The 18,945-nt window shown below is 39.9% G+C and overlaps 2 protein-coding genes and 1 pseudogene across 4 annotated transcripts in view; 1 reads left to right on the plus strand and 2 right to left on the minus strand.

The window, feature by feature from the left end:
• Positions 1–18,945, plus strand: part of LOC132161967 (WW domain-containing protein) — a 31,254-nt gene that overhangs the window by 11,587 nt on the left and 722 nt on the right. For 2 of the 3 annotated variants that reach the window (XR_009438191.2, XM_059572195.2), the window contains exons 8-14: positions 223–382; positions 4,467–4,686; positions 4,905–5,021; positions 16,562–16,675; positions 17,593–17,721; positions 17,853–17,904; positions 18,783–18,944. Coding sequence is in view for 2 of the 3 variants with exons in the window: in XM_059572195.2 (XP_059428178.2) it covers positions 223–382; positions 4,467–4,686; positions 4,905–5,021; positions 16,562–16,675; positions 17,593–17,721; positions 17,853–17,904; positions 18,783–18,935 (945 nt within the window). In the remaining variant the exon portion in view is untranslated. The remainder of the gene's footprint in view (positions 1–222; positions 383–4,466; positions 4,687–4,904; positions 5,022–16,561; positions 16,676–17,592; positions 17,722–17,852; positions 17,905–18,782; position 18,945) is intronic. The other variant, XM_059572196.2, reaches the window with a different exon arrangement.
• On the minus strand, positions 1,579–3,544 carry LOC148583320 (uncharacterized; annotated as a pseudogene).
• On the minus strand, positions 11,383–12,616 carry LOC132166410 (uncharacterized). Its single transcript, XM_059577212.2, has 2 exons — positions 11,842–12,616; positions 11,383–11,557 (listed from the first exon to the last, which is right to left on the minus strand). Exons 1-2 carry the CDS (start codon positions 12,614–12,616, stop codon positions 11,520–11,522), a joined length of 813 nt encoding a protein of 270 aa, XP_059433195.2. The 3' UTR covers positions 11,383–11,519.

Genomic DNA, 18,945 nt, shown 5'->3' on the forward strand with positions numbered 1-18,945 from the left:
TAAAGATGCAAATATGGAAATACTAGTTGTTTCAGTTTCCAGTTTTGTGGTGGAACAATGTCATGTCAAGGGAATGGCTCTTTTGGTATAGGGTTGAAAACTTTTTTTACTAGATGGGGGCCATAGTTTATATTTTTCCAAGTAGTGAAGTTGTAATCTTGTCTAGATTTCATATTATGGCTTTCTTCAATGCTGCAATTAACCTCTATGAATTCTTTGTAGGTAGAGGCAAAAGACCCCGCTAGTGGTGCTTCATATTATTACAATAAAAATACTGGGAAGAGTCAGTGGGTAAGGCCTGTTGAAACATCTCCTATCTCACAGCATCCATTGCCTTCATCTTTTCCAGAGGGCTGGATAGAGGCTTTTGATGAAACAACAGGTATGCAATAGTGCATTTGCATATCATCCTACAATGTCTTCCAGATGGATACTATGAAAAAGAAATGATGAAATGAATGTATAGAATTGCACTTCTTAGTTATGGGAATATTCTACAACTTTTTTGACTTTTTTTGAATACTCTCTCTCTCTCTCTCTCTCTCTCTCTCTCATATTTTTCTAACTTAAAATACCTACTCCCCACGCCACAATCCAACATCAACGGGAAGTGATCTGACAATAACCTAGGAAGGCGTCTCTGAGAAAAATCTGGAAAATTTTCCTCCCACTCTGTAGATAGCAAGAATCTATCGATTCTAGACCACATGAAACTCTCCCCTACCAATGAGTTCTAAAAATTCCTGCTCAAAAATCAGCTACTTACTTATCAAAAAAAAAAAAAAAATTCCTGCTCAAAAAATGAATTTTAAAAATTTTGTTATCTCGCTTGTGTCTGCCTTGAGTCTCTTGATCTTTCACAAGGATACCAAACCCACCCCCCCCCCCCCCCCCCCCCCCCTCAATAGACCACAACATCTCCCACAAACTCATTAAACCAACCAACTCATCCCAAAGACATCTTTCCACGTCATCATTTGGCCTATAAACACACGCTAATGCTCATTCAAAATTCTCTATAATGCATCTGATACCACAAACCTAATGCTCATTCGAAATTCTTTATAATGCATCTGATACCACAAACCTACCCACACATTCCTCAATCTTCTTTACCACTTGCCTATTCCACATTAACAGAATACCTCCTAATGCCCCTCTTGACCCCACATACAATCAATCCACATGATTACAACCCATAAATTACGAACCACCTTCCTAGTAATAGCCTCCATTTTTGTCTTTTGCAAACACGCAATATCAGCTTTCTACTCTCTTAGAAGCCCTCTAATCCCCATCCTTTTCTCGTTATCATTCAGGCCTCACATTCCATGATATTATCTTTGGTTTCATAAAGAACCTTTGCCACCCTTCCCCTTGCCTGTCACACTATGAGATTGACCTCCCTTAACTTCATATTTCACCAAACATGCTAATCTCTTTAATTCATGTTTTCCTCTATTCCCAGATTTTCCACTCAAGTCTGTGACACTACCACCCCACTTTGAGGTCAACTAGCTTCAATCGCAGTGAACAAAGCCATAAGTTGATCCTCAAAACCATCACAAGACAATCCAACTACATGGCAAAAAATTTTACCCTCAACACCACCCAGTCTAGGGACACCAAATAAGAACCTCCTTTTTCCCCAAGTACAACTAGTGGATGAATATCCAACATCGCACTCCCCCTATTTTCCTCTTCTGTACATGTCACCATGGCCATTACAGGATCAACCACAACCCCACAACATAAACTATCCTTACTACCCACAAAGCCCCATTTGTTTTTGATAAGTACTACCCACGAAGCCCCATACTTCCTCATTCTCCACAAGTGCTAGTGAAGTCCCAGAAAATTGGCATCCTTGTACCCCTTGATACACTATCAGGTTTACCCAACTCAGACCCCACCCTCTGCTCAGATTCAATCACATTCCCATTTCCACCGACCCATTCACACCCACCTCATTCTCTGCAATACACTGCCGCAACCCCCCACCATAACTACACCCCTTTAACACCCAGCCACCCTCAACCCTTTCCGCATCAACTTCCTCACTCACTTGAAACCAAGAAATCAAAGCCAAAGATGACTCGCCAACTATACTACTCTCATCTTCACCTGTTTTATGCTCTTAGGCATTATTTGCCATTGCTCCATCATTATTTTCTTCCACCATATCAAGCTTCGAACTTAGGGCCAAAGGAGGGACACTCGATGCCATGCTGTCGATGAAACTACCTATGCACCTAGAGGCTCCATCGACACCCTCTGGGTTTGATAGGACCTTCGAGCCCAGACCCTTATTATGCTCTTCAGCATTCTCTGAGGAAGACCCATAATCTCTTTCGACCTTAACCACCTTCGAACTACTTACTAGAAAAGAACCTTGTGAAGTCCCTCCCTCAACGGGAAAATTGATTCCCCCATGCACCTTTTGGCGTCATCTTTGACAAAAACTAAGTGTTCCACGACTTTATCCCTGCTCCGACTTGTCCCTATCATGGTGCCGGTTGCCTCCTTCTTTACTTTCCACTGCACCTTATGGTTGGGTAATGTTCGACAATGGTACACCGTTACTCGGACATGTCGTGGTGTGTGATTTCTGAGCTTCCATTCCATGCATAACGATCAGCTTCACCCTTTCACCACTCGGGCCCTTATCTACAACTCAAAAGGCCCAATGTTCTTAAGGCAAGGACCAGGTCAGTTTCATTTTCAACCTGAGTCTTAAAATTTGGGTCCTTAAAATTTCATTCTACTGGGCCTTCCACAAACTTGCCCCCACTTAACTCTAGGCCCACCTCTAACTGATCTAAACATCTAGCAATATCCTTTTTAAGAGAAAGCGATATCTCCTTTAACGGTTGCATGTTTAAGACACCTTCCACAACCTTCTTTGAAATATTAGACCCAGCTGGAGTAGCGTGATCTAAACATCTATCAATTTCCTTTTAAGAGAAAGCAATATCTCCTTTAACAGTGGCATGTTTAAGACACCTTCCACAACCTTCTTCGAAATATTAGACCCAGCTGGAGTAGCGTGATCTCTGTGCACAGATTTTGCCTCCTTTCCGAAACCGTCCATTGCCTTAACTGATTGTTTAGCAGCCTTTCCCATAATACCCTTGTTTGAATCCTCTCTTTCCTGAAATAGCCCTTTCCCTTCCACCACTTCCATTAATGTCCGCTGCCCCTGCATAGAAGTGTTTGCCTCGCCAACAATACCTTTCCGTTCAACATGCTTCACCAGTTGTCTCAACTGCGAGATGCATTGTGCCCATCCATTTCCTTCTCGGCCCTCCAGTATAATTATGAAATTTTGCCGCACTCCATTGTCATATTTTGAAAGTTCCAAAAATGTCTCATGGTTGTTTGTCACTTCTGCAATACAAACACTGTATGGCCAACTCTATAGGTCCTACAGAACTCCCTCAAATTATCCCCTTTGGTAAAATCCTCCATTGGTTTAAGCAACCAGATTACGCTTTGTATGCCCATAACCACCACTTGAAAAATACCTCTACTCCTCTCTGCTAGTCGAACACGGCCATTAACAATTCCAGGCTGAATCTCATATGACTTTGTTCCAGCATAAAAGTAAACCAAATAACCTATCAGAAAAAACTACCTAAACTCTGACTAAATCAAGAACACTACGAATCCTCACGCGTCGACTCTCACCGTCAATTTTGATTAGATTATATTAAAGAGCTCTATAAGACTTGACCTTCCACAATTAGTTAAATACATAATTCTCTTAACAATCTCATCCCAAAGCTAACCAAGCATGTTGAAATTGACCGACACATTTATTAAAGAGAAACTCTGAGTAGGTATCATCTGCACACTATATATGAAGACAGGAGAACAACTTGCAGATATCATGACAAAGGGAGTGTCTAGTAGTGTTCTTCATTAAGCCTTATGCAAGATGGGCATGTGAGACATCTATGCCTCAGCTTGAGGGGGAATGTTGAAGATGGAAACTAATGATATTTCATGATTTTTTTTTTTTTTTTTTTTTTTTTTAATTCTCTTATTTATTTCAATTATTCTGATTGTAATCTTCTAATAATTCCTTTCCGTAATAGTTTGTATTCCTTTCCTATTTAAACTCATGTAAATGTATGGAACGAGATAATGGAATAAACAGTTTCCCTTCTCCAACTTTCTCTTCTTTTTCTTCTACAATATAATGCCCATGCCTTCATATTTTTCAGTGCAATTGACAACTGTGGTCCATTGTTCAAGGTTTTCATATTATACTGCTCATGATACCATTTTCCCAGAAGGCACAGTTATGAGGCTTTACCTTATTTCTTTAATTTGCTTGGTTAAAATCCTGATGAACTTGTCAAACCTAAGCTGGTTACTAGTTGTAGACACCAAGAATGATAAGTCATATCATTTGCAATCTTTTATGTTTCCCTTCATGCTTGAACTTTATGCTATCTATGCAGGTCATAAATATTATTACAATACAAAGACCCATGTATCACAATGGGAGCATCCTGGTTCTCCACTGCAGGTCGCTTCACAACATTGTGACAGCATGGTTCCCACAAGTTCAGCTGATGCAAATTGGGATGATCAACCACCTGAACAAAAGAAATGCATGAGATGTGGTGGCTCAGGAGTAGGCCCTGTCCAGATGTCAGGTTGCTGCATGCATTGCACAAGGTAGATAATTAATATCTCCTGTTCATGGCAATCTATAGACTGAATTTACTTGTTTTTAGCAGTTTGTATGTGCAGGCTAAAAGTTTACATTATTAATTCAGTCCTTCGGGTGCAATGGTTGGTTGGAAGTTGGGTTAGATACAGGGCTACATTTGTTTTCATTTTTTATTGGTTTTGATTCTTGCATAAATTAATGTTGCCTCCCAAAATGTTACCAGAAATGCAGCTAATTTGGATCAGAATGACCAATCATCTGAGCTAGAGAAGTGCATGGGGTGTGGTGGTTGGGGTGTAGGCCTTGTGCAGATGTGGGGTTATTGCAAACATTGCACACGGTAGGTGATGCCTATTTTTCATTAGAGATCTATTAATTAGATTTTCTTACTTTGCCTCGTATTTTGTTAGTACAAGTTATAAGTTGTGAATGCAATGCATGGATTTGCAGTAGTTAAAAAAGTTTGTTTAAATAAAGCCCTTCTAATTGTTTCTTATTTAAATACTTATTACAACTTCTAGTGTCTACACTTTTACGTATAAGTACAAAAAGAATCAACCCACGCATGGGATGGAGAAAGGTAGGCTTGAAGTGGTTTACCACTTTTTCCTTCGGATATTGCTCCTAGTTTTGAAGAGCACATAATGACTATACATCTTTACTACTATAGGAGAGAATCTGCAATTAGTTTTTAATCATGGATTTGGTCAAAATGAAATTCCAAAAAGCATCTTCTTCCACAAGTAACTTTCTAATTAAGCAATTAACTTCTAAGGTTATTATATTAATTTAGTAATTTGTATATAAAGGAATTGAACTTTGGTGTCATCTCCCTTACTACCTCCATACTTGCAGCAGCCCCTCTCTCTGCTCTACAACTTTCGCTTCCTAACCTCCTTCCTAGAAAACTTTCAATGTCTTTTTTCAATACTTAAATTAGAATCATTACTTGCACATTTATTTATTTGAAAAACATTCTTCATTTTACTCATGCATTAGTATCGCGTGTGCATCACAGCTAGGAAGGAGAAGCCAATGATGGAACTCACCTTTAAGAAAAAAGGGGGGGAAAGGAAAAAAGGAGATACCCAAAACGGTTGTAGTAATAAAAATGAAATAAATGAAAAAGACACTGTGGTTTAGGTAAAAGAAATTGTTGCCTAAGAAATTCTCTCTAAGATGTTGTCCTGATATGTATTCTTAAGGCATTCACTTGTTATAAAAATTTGGACATTTATTTAAGTTTCTGCATAAGTGCTGGTTTTTATGGTATAAACAAATAAGTCGAATTATTATGTTTTATGTCTTTGTTTTCTTGCACTGATTAGTGTTAAGAATGTATAAGCTAATTTGATTTCAAAATGTTTTGATTGGTGATAAGAACGTATTTATTTATAACCTGATCTGATCTCAAATGTTTGAATGACATTTTGTACTAGTAGATTAACAGAGTAACATCTGTACTTTTTTGTAATAACCCCCACTGCATGTCAACTTCAGAGATAAACTACTGCATTGGATTTTTTAGAACTTGCATTAGTATCATGGATTCTTTTCCACTGTCAAAGGAGACTTTCAAGCATAGAGCAGAAGTTATGGTTGAAGAGAGGTTTGTTATAGAAGTTTACGCACAAGTTAGAAACAAGGAGGCTTATGAAGAATACAAAGTGTGAAGAAGGAAGCCCAAAAGGTAGCTCAAGAGGTTATATTTAAGGCCTATGATCACATGTATAGCAAGTTGGGGATGAAAGATGGAGAGGATATTTACAAACTTCCCAAGTAGGGAAAGGAAAAATAGAGACTTGAATTGTGTTAATGGCAACGAAGATGATGGGGAATCAAAGACTTGAATTGTGTTGATGAAAGATGGACCTACTTTGATTAACGTTTTAATGGAAATCATGCTAGGAATTGGGTAGAAGTTAGTAGCAATATTGAAGATAGAAATTGTAGATTTGTACGAAGAATTAATATGACTGAGGCTTGCTTCCTTCCAGCTTGTAGGCTTGTTAGCTTTGCAAGCTCTGCTCTGGAAGCAACTTATGCCTATGTTAGCGGGTTAGGAAGGTGGGTCAAGGTTTAAGGAGCTTGATGGCCAGTCAATCACTTGTCTAGGGCCTTCCTCGCGGTCAGGCAACTCTTTCCTCATTGGCAATCCCAATCACTTGCTGAGACAAGCTCTCCTATTTCTACACTGCTTCTGGTTGATGGCTATTGTGCCTCTTCCTGCTCTTTTGACTTCTTTAACTCGTCTTCCAGCTCAAACTCAAACTCATATGCAAAGACTCCTATTCTGGGTAGTGTTTTTTTCTAGTCTTTTGCTCTTCACAAACCCTTGACTCATTCATTCATTTGCTTGGATTCAGTCTTGTTCAGTTATTGATTAGTTCATCGGAGGTTGGTAAGATAGTCGTGGTTGGGTTATTAACTTGGAGTTGCTTGGTCACTTCCTGGCGTTATTCTGCTTTTTTGGGTGTTGGGGAGCTGCTCGAGTGGTGTATTGTATTGTGGTCGGTTGCATAAGTTGATTCACTCCTCCCACAACATTTTTTGATTGGTGGTGTGAGAAAGGGGCATTCGATCACAGCCAAAAATGTCAATGCAACTCATTATGCAAGTTATGAATTCTAGGTAGAGGGGTTGCCTGATTCACCAGTCTTTGCTAAAGACTTATCGGTAGGGTGATGCTAAACTATCTTCTAAGGGTTGAAACCTATGTTTAATAAGGCTTCGATTGAGTAGAATATTCCCTTTTAACATTTTCACTCACAAATTTCACTGAGGAATGCTTCTCAGGAAAAAAACCTATGCGAATTGAGCAAGTGGATTGAGTGTAACGTCTCAGCATAACATGGACCATACTCTTTTTCATAGCCTTGAACAACCAGACAAACTTTCTTACTAATGATAAAAGCCTTTGGCTACAAGTCGTTTGTACCTATATATATATATATATATATATATATATATATACAAAGCATCTTGTATTTGATCTTGGAAGCCGAGAAGCTCTTTCAACTGTCACCTATCTCCTAACATGCTCAAGAACTGAGAGCTGCCCAGGGTCTGGACGGCCAGAGGGAGCTTGCTTATAGAAAGAAGATAGGCCGGACATTTCTTTGAACTGTCTAAAACAGGCTGCCCTAATTTCTGAATTAGCAATGTCTTGCCCAAGTGAAAGAAAGACAGGGGACCCAACCCAAGTTTAAGTGGCAAGCGGCGAGTTAGTAGAAGGGAAAGCACAGTCTGCCAAGCCACAATTCTAATGGATAGTCATTGTGACCTCTGAGGGTGTACATAGCAAGAACCCACTCAGAGTGACGCGATCTTATATGACTAAGTTTGACAAGGATCCACCACCTATCCTTACTAAGGTAGAGAATCTTCATAATGAATGCGTATTTTTACATTTAGCTATCAAACCATATGCATGAAGGTAAGCAAGCAAACAACAAGCAGACATGGAAAATAAATCCACGTGTCCACCCTTGTTGCACAAAGGGGGTGTTGATCTATTTGACTTCGTTTCATCAGTTCATACTTCTGAGATGAAGGCTCCTGACGCAAAGTAGGGCAGGGAAGGATGCTATTGCATTCTCTTAGAACGAGGAAGACTCCAAAGGAGCTTTGTCATTGAAGTGTCTGCCACCCGGCCTGAGGAAGATAAAAGTGGAAAAAGTTGTGGGATCTAATGGAATCCCTATTGAAGCTTGGAAGTGCTTGGGTGATGTGTGTATAAGATGGTTGATCAATCCTTTCAACAAGCTCTAAAGTACTAATAAAATGCCTGATTAGTGGACAAATCTGGTATGCAAGAATAAAGTGTCAATTGTACTGAATACCCCTCAATGTGAGGGTTGCTAGTATTATATAGAAATTATCTAGGTATTTACAGGCTGTCTCTCAGTGATTACAGCAATTTAGGGAAATAAATAAGGTAACCAAAATCTACCTATTAATTACAATATACTATAGCTATAATACAAGAACATGCCATAACTAGAAAGACTAATTATGGCTAAATATATATGGACCATATCTGATTGACATCCCCCCTCAAATTGATGCTGGTCGATCAAGAAGCATCAATTTGCCCACAAGAAACTGATGACGTTGTCGTGTCATAGCCTTCGTGAAGACGTCAGCTATCTGGAGATCAGTGGAAACATGAGGAAGAGAGATAACACGAGTGTCCAAGGCTTCCCTAATAGAATGACAGTCTACCTCAATATGCTTCGTACGTTCATGGTAAACAGGATTAGCAGCAATTTGAATGGCACTAGTATTATCAGCATGAAGAGGAGTAGAATCAGTTTGAGAAAAACCAAGCTCAGCCAAAAGCCCACGAAGCCAGACAATCTCAGAACAAGCAGCAGACATTGCCCGGTATTCGGATTCAGTAGATGATTTAGAAACACGAGCTTGCTTCTTACTCTTCCAAGAAATTAAAGAAGCACCAAGAAACATGCACCAACCCGTGACAGACCGCCGGGTGTCAGGACATCCTGCCCAATCTGCATCACTATAAGCAACAAGGCGAAGAGGAGAGCCAGTTGGAAAGAACAAACCACGGCCAGAAGAGCCCCGAAGATATCGAATGATACGCCGAACAGCAGCTAAATGAAGATGGCGGGGAGTTTGCATAAACTGGCTAACCTGCTGGACAGCGAAGGAAATATCAGGCCGAGTAATAGTCAAATAATTCAAGCTGCCTACCAACTGTCGGAACACAGTAGGATCAGAGAGAAGATCACCCTCCTCACTTCGATATTTCACATTAACCTCCATAGGAGTATCCACCGAAGAAGAATCCTGAAGACCAGCTAGACTAATCAAGTCCTGGGTATATTTGTGTTGATTCAAGAATATACCGGAAGAATCAGTGTGCACCTCCAACCCCAAAAAATACGTAAGAGGACCAAGGTCTTTCATATGAAAAGAGTCTTGAAGATTCCGCTTGAGATGTGCAATCAAACTGGAGTCGGTTCCCGTAATGACAATATCATCCACATACACAAGTAAAAGAACAAGACCAGTCGGAGTCTTGCAAAGGAACAAAGAAGAATCATATTGGCTTTGGACAAAGGAGAAGCGAAGCAGAGTAGACCTGAATTTTTCAAACCATGCCCGGGGAGCCTGTTTTAAGCCATAGAGAGACCGCTTCAACTTACACACAGCGGCAGATGGAGAAGAAAACAACCCCGGAGGAGGAGTCATGTAAATATCTTCTTTGAGATCACCATGAAGAAAAGCATTTTTGACATCCATCTGATGAAGTGGCCAGCCTTGGGAGGCGGCAATAGAAATAATTGTACGCACTGTAGTCATCTTCGCGACCGGAGCAAATGTCTCCTCATAGTCCACCCCATATTCTTGCCTGTTCCCAAGAGCAACTAATCGAGCCTTATACCGATCCAGAGTCCCATCAGAGCGAAGCTTAATTGAGTAAACCCATTTACAACCAATGGCGTTAACATGAGAGGGGCAAGGAACCATGTCCCATGTATGATTCTCCTGGAGAGCCCGAAGTTCCTCATCCATCGCTTTCCGCCAACATTCATATTTAACAGCCTCGGAAAAACATGTAGGGATGGAAATAGAAGATAAAGTAGCAGTAAAGGAAGTGTGGGGAAAACCATACCTATCAGGAGGACGTGATACCCTAGCAGATCGTCGAAGACCAGACTCATGAACTGTCTCAGATGGCAAGTCAATCGGAGGAGTTGTCGGAACAGTTTCAGATGAAGGGTCAGTCTCGGGAAGGGGCAAAGTTGGTAGACGTCGAGTATACACAATTCCAGGTTTGAACCGCTCAGGCAGAATAGGCAATTCATCAAAACAAGGTAGAATACTAATCTCAGGCAATGATTCAACATGTGTAGAAAAGAAACATTGATGCTCAAAGAACACAACATTACGAGATATACGAAATTTGTCAAAACAAGGATCATAGCAAACATAACCTTTGTGAGAAACACTATAACCCATAAAGGCACATTTAACAGACTGAGCAGAAAGTTTGTGACGTTCATGAGCAGGTAAATGAACAAAACAAACACATCCAAAAGTATGAAGATTAAGATAGCTAGGATGCTGTTGATACAAACGATAATAAGGAGAATCAAACTGTAAGACCTGAGAGGGCAGTCGATTAATTAAGTAAACGGCAGTAGATAATGCCTCAACCCAGAATTTAGAAGGAACAGAGGACTCAAGTAATAAAGTACGAACAACATCCAAGAGATGGCGGTTCTTTCGTTCCGCCACCCCATTTTGCTGAGGAGTATAAGGACAAGAGCGCTGAGAGACAATTCCTTTGTGGCGTAAGAAATCATGAAACTCGTGGGACATGTATTCTCCATCAGAATCAGACCTCAAAATCTTAATGCCGGTAGAAAATTGATTCTCTATATATGCTACAAAGGTCTGGAAAACAGACAAAACCTCGGATTTGGCCCGAAGAAAATAGACCCAAGTATATCGACTGAAATCATCTATGAATGTTACAAAATATTTATATCGAGCATGAGAAATTACAGGAGAAATGCCCCATACATCACTATGCACAACATCAAAGCATTTTGTAGCACGACTACCATGAGAAGAAAACGAAAGAGTTTTACTCTTACCAAGTTTGCATACAGAACAATCAAATGACAAATTTTGAGAAACGCGTTCTTTATTGCCTAACAAACCAGAATTTAACATATAAGACAGAATAACAGAATTTGGATGACCCAAACGTTTGTGCCATACTTCGTTCGGAGTATTAACTGTCCTACAAGCCAAAGATAAACAACTAGGAATTGAAAAGTGCAGTGGAAATAGTCTGCCAACTTTAGGCCCCTTCGCGAGTATCTTCCCCGACACCTGATCCTGCACAAGACAACCATCACGAGAGAAATGTACATCATAGTTTTTTTCAACTAACTGGCCAACTGAAATAAGACTATTAGAAAGGCCAGGAGAGACATAAACATCTCTGAATGAAGGATTAATATCTCCTACTTCATTAATAGCTAAATGACTTCCATTAGCTACTTGAATATGAGATGAACCATGATATGGACGAACATTACAAAGAGTATTAGACGATCTGGTCATATGATTGGATGCTGCAGAATCAATAAGCCAAGACTTAGATAAAATAGTACCATTACCTTGGAGCCCTAAGGCAGAAAAGGCTGACATAATCATCTGCTGGACCATTTCAGGAGTAAGAACAGCTGATCTGGCCGCAGAAGAAGAGGCTGAGGACATCATTGGAGCAGTAGAGGTGTTTACTGTAGCCTGATAAGCAGTAGCTTGACGATTCTGAGGCCGAGTGGGACATTCTTTGATAAAGTGGCCCGGTTTCTTACAGTAATTGCAAGATTTCTTTGCACAATTGGCGGCAATATGACCATACTCCTTACAGCTAAAACACTGGACCTTGCGCATATCCTTACCTTTCCCTTTCCCATAGGCTGCATAGGCTACTGGATTTGGATTGGAATCGTGCTGAAACGTAGCCTGTGTGAGAAGACGCTGCTCCTCACGAAGTAATTCTCCAAAACAAACATCCAAAGATGGCGAAGGATCCCGATTCATTAAATTTGAGCGAGTAACCTCAAATTCAGGGCGTAATTTCATCAGGAATTGATCTCTCTTGCTCTGCTCATGAATAGCCTGAACAGCAGAGAGAGATACAGCAGGTACCTTCGCATAAACCATATCAGAAAATTCTCCCCACAAATTCTGAAAACCAGAAAAATACTCTGGAATGGAGAGATTGCCTTGAGTGTAATTAGCAATCTCATATTCCAGCTGAAAACGGCGTGCAGTATTGTCCTGATGATAAACCTTCAGCAAATACTCCCACATAGTCTTCGCAGTCTTATAGGGCCTCAAATTGAGCACAATAAGAGGATCAACAGACCCTAAGATCCAAGACATCACACGTGCATCCTTGACCTTCCACTTAGCCAAATCCTTAGCTTCTGTAGGAGCTGGATCACTGCCGTCAATATGGCCCCACAATTCTTTTCCCGTAACAAATAATTGAAATTGGAATTCCCAAGCAGAATAATTTTTTCCAGTAAAACGGACCCCAAAAGTCTCGCTAGACGACATAATGAAATAAAAAAAATTAGAAATTAGACAACCTGAAAAAGAAGTAACAGGCCCACCAGATCTCAAGCCCAAGTCCACTCAAGTCAAACAGCACCAACCAGCAGCCCACCAGAATAGCAACACAGCCCAAGCCCAGCAAGCCCAAGTCCAAGCAAGCCAAACAGCAATCCTAATTTGCTGATTGCTGACCACACCAAACAGCAAGCCCAAACAGCACCAAACAGCCAGCCCAAATCCAAACAGCAAGCCCAATTAGCACCAAACAGCAAGCCCAAACAGCCAGCCCAAATCCAAACAACAACCCACTCAGCAATCCCTAAACCACACTCACAGCACCAACCAGAAACACGTCAACAGCCCCAAAACCTCCAGAATAGCGCCCAAACAGCACCCAAATCAGTCAGCAACCCAAACAGAAATTGCCGACAACACCAAAATAGCCGACAGAAATCGCCGACAGCCCCAAAACCTCCAGAATAGCGCCCAAACAGCACCCAAATCAGTCAGCAACCCAAACAGAAATTGCCGACAACACCAAAATAGCCGACAGCAATCGCCGACAGCCCCAAATTCCCGGGAACACCACGCCGACCCTCCAGAAATCGCCGGAAACACCACAGACTTCACAGACCTCCAAAGAGTCTGCCGACAGCCACTAATCACCACAAGAGGAGTAGTATCCGGTAAGAAATTCCCTACCCTCAATAGAAACTGCCGCTACCCTCGACAGAAACTTCCGAAAAGCAATTTAGAACCCTAATTTAGATGATTTTGGCTTTGATACCATGTCAATTGTACTGAATACCCCTCAATGTGAGGGTTGCTAGTATTATATAGAAATTATCTAGGTATTTACAGGCTGTCTCTCAGTGATTACAGCAATTTAGGGAAATAAATAAGGTAACTAAAATCTACCTATTAATTACAATATACTATAGCTATAATACAAGAACATGCCATAACTAGAAAGACTAATTATGGCTAAATATATATGGACCATATCTGATTGACATAAAGGAGATATTCAAAGTTGCTGGAATTATCAGAAGCACCATAAACTTTGGGAGAGTGGTTGATTATAGCTATGACTTGAAATAAAAGTGTAAAAGAATCAGTTCATTTTATGTTAGGAAGCAGAAAACCTATTACATAAAGGAACTGATTGAACTGCACTGAAACGGTTGATTTTAGTCCTTTTTTTGGGTATTTCAAAAATTTTTTTAATGGAATCACCAAAATATCAGTTTGATTGTTGGGGTCAGGGGCAGGGGCGGAACCACCTTAGCCCTTGGGGGGTCCCTAGCCCCCCCAAGGCCTAAGGTGGTACCCAAATTTTTTTTTTTTTTTTAAAAAAATAATAATAAAATAATAAAATAGACCTTAAAAATTATTTTTGCCCCCCAAATATTTTTTTTAACAAATTTTGCCCCCCAAATATTTTTTTTAACAAATTTTGCCCCCAAACTAAAACTTCTAGTTCCGCCTCTGGTTGGGGTGACATAAACTGAACTGACTAAATTATCTGGGAATAGATTTTGAGTATATATGTCATCTCCCAGTTAGCTTAAGTTCAAGAGGGATATTGACTTACCTGTACAAGTAAATAATTGCTCTGCTGCTTGTTATCAGTCAAAGCTGTAGTATTTAATTGCAGTTCCTTCTGTACGATGAATTTCTTTTAGACTGGGATTACAAGTTATTTTAGATTGGAATCGCATTTATTTACCGGTGGGCTTAATCTCTTTTAGCCTCATGAGGGCTACGTCTTTGGTATTGCAGTATACAAATCTTGCAATGCTGTCATGGCATGTCACTCTAGGAAATGCTTACCCTTGAAGTATGGAATTATAGTGTTGTAATATCCAGCATACAGTTTCTGATTTTTATTGTTTGCAAGTGAGATGATTTACGTTAGCGAAATGAAATATCTGCATTAGGTTATTGCTCTGTATCACGGATATGTGTGTGTTTGTATTTATATAATATCCTGGGATTGTAATGTATAAGGCTGACTTTTTTTGTTATTTCCATCGTTAAAACCACATCTGCTAGGAAGGATTTCATGATCTCCCCAGTGAATTGCATAATAGGTCTACATGCCATTAGAAGTTTTTCCTTGGATAAACATTGCAAATTTGATTTGCTGCAAGAATATAGACATGTTCGGTTTGTCATAGTTGGATAATGTGCAATATATTAACTTCCAAAGATTCCCTACGTATTTCTTGTCTGTCTCTATTTCCTATTCCTGTGAGTGTGGCGAACAGATTAGAGAAGCTACAAAGAGATTTCCTATGGGGTGGTCTAAATGAGGAGCCTAAGTTCCATTTAGTGAAATGGGCTCAAATTTGTTCTTCCATGCAAGATGGTGGTTTGGGAATTTGAAACTTGCGCAATTTCAATCTTGCTTTATTGAGTAAATAGTTATGGCGATATGCTACGGAAAGGGAAGCGTATTGGAGGTTGGTTGTTAAAGTCAAGCATGGGTGCATGAATGGTGGTTGGTGTACCAAGGTGGTGGAGGGCCCTTATGGAGTTGGGGTGTGGAAACATATTCAGAGAGTGGGAAGTTTTCTCAAGATTTATTAGCTTTGGAATAGGAGATGGCTCCCACATTAGATTTTGGTACGATATTTGGTGCGGGGATCAGTCCTTAAAAGAAGCTTTTCTTGAATTATTTTGAATTGCGAGTAATAAGGAGGTGTGGTTAGGGATCATATGCAGCTGTCCAATGGTGTTATATATTGGAATGTTCCTTTTTTACAAGCTGTCTAGGATTGTGAGGCAGAGGTGGTGATGGCTTTTTTTGGAAAGTTATATGCTTTTCAGTCGTATGGGGGGGACGGATTGCATGCGGTGGACTCCTCCTAAACGACATATCTTTGAGGTCAGGTCTTTTTTTGGCATGCTTTCTTTTTCGGGGATAGATGTGCTAGCTTCCTCTTTCCCGTGGAGGAGTATATGGAAAGTAAAAGTTCCATTGAGAGTCGATTTCTTTGTGTGGACGGCGACTCTTGGAAAGATTCTGAATTTGGATAATTTGCGTAAAAGAGATATCATTATGGTGGGATAGTGTTGTATGTGTAAGCACAGTAGCGAGTCTGTCAACCATCTTCTCCTTCACTGTGAAGTGGCACGAGCTTTATGGAGTGTGGTTTTTTCTCTTTTTGATGTCACATGGGTCATGCCTGGAGGGGTAGTAGATTTGTTAACTTGTTGGCGCGGTCAGCAAGGTAATATTTCAGCTAAGGAGGTGTGGCGAATCGCACCACTGTGTCTAATGTGGATTATTTGGCGAGAGCGGAATGCAAGATATTTTGAAGATCAAGAAAAGTCGATGGAAGAGCTCAAAAAGCTGCTTATTCAAACTCAATTCCATTGGGCCTACGTTTTTAGTGTGCCTTAGTTTTTCACCATGTCTCAATTTTTATCTTTATATTCCTCTTTTTGCCTTTAGTGGGGTATTTCTTTGTATACATCCTGTATACTAGGGTTGCGCCCTTCTGCGCTTTTCAATGAATAACTTATTTATCAAAAAAAAGAAAGTGTTTGACATGGATAGACAGTGCAAGTGCCCTTACATAGATGAGCCGTCAATTTTTAGTAATGTTATAATTTTCTTTATTTATTTTTTTTCTTTCTTACATAGATGAGCAATATATTAACTTCATCTTTATTTGTTCTTGCCTATTGTCTCTAAGTTGTATTGTTTTCAGCAAAGCTCATTGATACTTTTTTTTTTTTTCTAAATTAATTTATCAAATGCAGCGTTCTCAATCTTCCACAATGCCAGTACTTGTCTGCCAGTTTGGGTAACCAACATCAGGCCAGCAATTCTGCAAGCACCAAAGAGGATTCTGACAAAAAGGCTTCTATACAGAGGTACTCTATCTTATGTGGAGTTTAGTTATTTGTGGTGGTTTGCAACTCATCATGCATGCATATACTTTGGTTGGCAAGTTACATATGCACCGAGTGGATCTTGAACTTATGAGCTCACACTCCATCCCATAAGAATGAGGTGGAAGAAGCGTTATTTGAGCCACAGTATTGCTACTTTATATAGCTGTTCATGGAACTGGATGTGGAATTACAATTTTATCTTTTGTCATGTATTGAGAAGAAACTCAACATTGTAAATTAGCTCAACAGTAAATCTATACGAGGATATGTAATATATTTATACAAGTAAAGCTGTCATCCAACATCCTTTGTGGATGGTAGCATTCTCAGCACTTGTCCTCGACCAGAATTACCGCCCTTTAGCATGAAGAATGTAGGCTTCATATGTTCTATATGTAGTGTCATTGTCACCATTATGTTTGATCAAGGACAATGGAGATGATAGAGCCTTTTTCTTTTCTTGTGACAAAATTACTAAAGTTCGTTCTATTTTTTATGTGGGGAATATTGTTCCTAGAAAAGGGGGCACAATATTGACAACTAGGTTAGCAAACTCCCACCTCCCTCTTTTTTTCCGTTATTATAGGATTAACTAAATGATTAAATTCATCGATCTTTATTAGTTAAGTTTTTGGGATAAGTAGTAATTTAATATGGTATTAGAGTAGAGGTTTTAAGTTCGAACCTTGATTCCACAGTTTCCTCTTACTTTAGTTAAATATTCCATGTATTGGACTTTACTTGTTGAGGGAGAATTTGAGCTTAAAGTATTTTAATTAAATAATCAAATTTTCCAGTTTCTATTAGATTGAGCTTTTAGAATAAGTAGTGACTTAATATTCTCGCGTGCAAACGAGTGAAGGATAAGAACTGAGTCATCTCACTGTGGTTCTCAGGTCCAATTGGAGACCTCCAATGAAGAAAGGAGGAGGTAGAGGAGGAAGCAGGAAACGTGCTTATACTGAGGATGATGAGTTGGATCCTATGGACCCAAGTTCTTATTCTGATGCTCCTCGTGGTGGCTGGTACATTTACATATTTGATTCAAGTATTCTACCCCACCCTCCACCCCCCCGGGATATGTTGAATAGCAGATCTGGCATGTCCCTGGAGAAGTGCCTGAATGGTTAATGACATCTAATGTTTTATTATGCAGGGTTGTGGGCCTAAAAGGAGTGCAGCCACGAGCAGCTGATACCACTGCCACGGTAAGCTTTTGCTTTCATGAATCATGTAGTTAAGTGGAGCTAAATGGAAAAATGGATAATGTAGTTTTCTCAGTAGTTGGCAAATAGCATTAAGATATTTTTGAGTTGAGTGGGTCTGGTCATATCTTGTAGAGATATATTCCCCATCTTCATGTATATGAGAAAAATGTTTGCGAAAAAGGTCGGACATCTTAGCTTTCTTGACATGAGAGATGTGGTAATAGTGACAAGAAATCAGTCAGAGACTGGAACCTTTTAGAACTTTTTTTCTCACTGGCTTGGCTAGCCCAGCTTATTCATGAATTAGTCCTGATGGAATTTAGCCCATCAGTTTTCCCTAGAACTTGCTTTTGTGTGGTTCGCTTCAATATCTAATGGTTTCGAAACTGAGAGTGACCACTGCGTATATGGCCTCAGACTCGGTGCTGCTTCACAGGCTTTTCTTTCTTAATTCTTACCTGACCCTGACTAGGTTGGATGGGTGTTATTTTTTGGTTGATTAAACTTTGCTGCTCTGCAATTGCATGAGTGTTTGGCATATAACATAGATGTTGGCTCTCTTCTACCAAAATGTCAATGTCACGCAACAATGACAAAATCAAATGTACTTATTCAATCATTACATGTGTTAAAATATATTCACACTTATAATTGAGAGGGACTTGGGGAAATGACACTCTGTCTTGCATCTGCCAATCCAGAACCCCTCCCCCCAAGGGGCCATGAGGGGGCAACACATTCTGAAAATACATATAAACAAACGCCTGTAAGAAGTTTGTCTTAGGGCTTGAGGTTTGCTATCAGAACTTCCTTGAGGGTATCCACTGCTTTAAGTAAAAAGGTTATATTTACTCATTTATTTATTTGTGTTGTTTCAGGGTCCTCTCTTTCAACAGCGTCCATACCCATCACCCGGAGCAGTCTTGCGAAAAAATGCGGAAATTGCTTCACAAACAAAGAAACCCGGTTCTCAATTTGCACCAATATCCAAGAGAGGGGACGGGAGTGATGGACTCGGTGATGCTGATTGAGATTGCAGTG

This window comes from Corylus avellana, chromosome 10 (assembly GCF_965113065.1).
Source record: "Corylus avellana chromosome 10, dhCorAvel1.hap1.2, whole genome shotgun sequence".
NCBI lineage: Eukaryota > Viridiplantae > Streptophyta > Magnoliopsida > Fagales > Betulaceae > Corylus > Corylus avellana.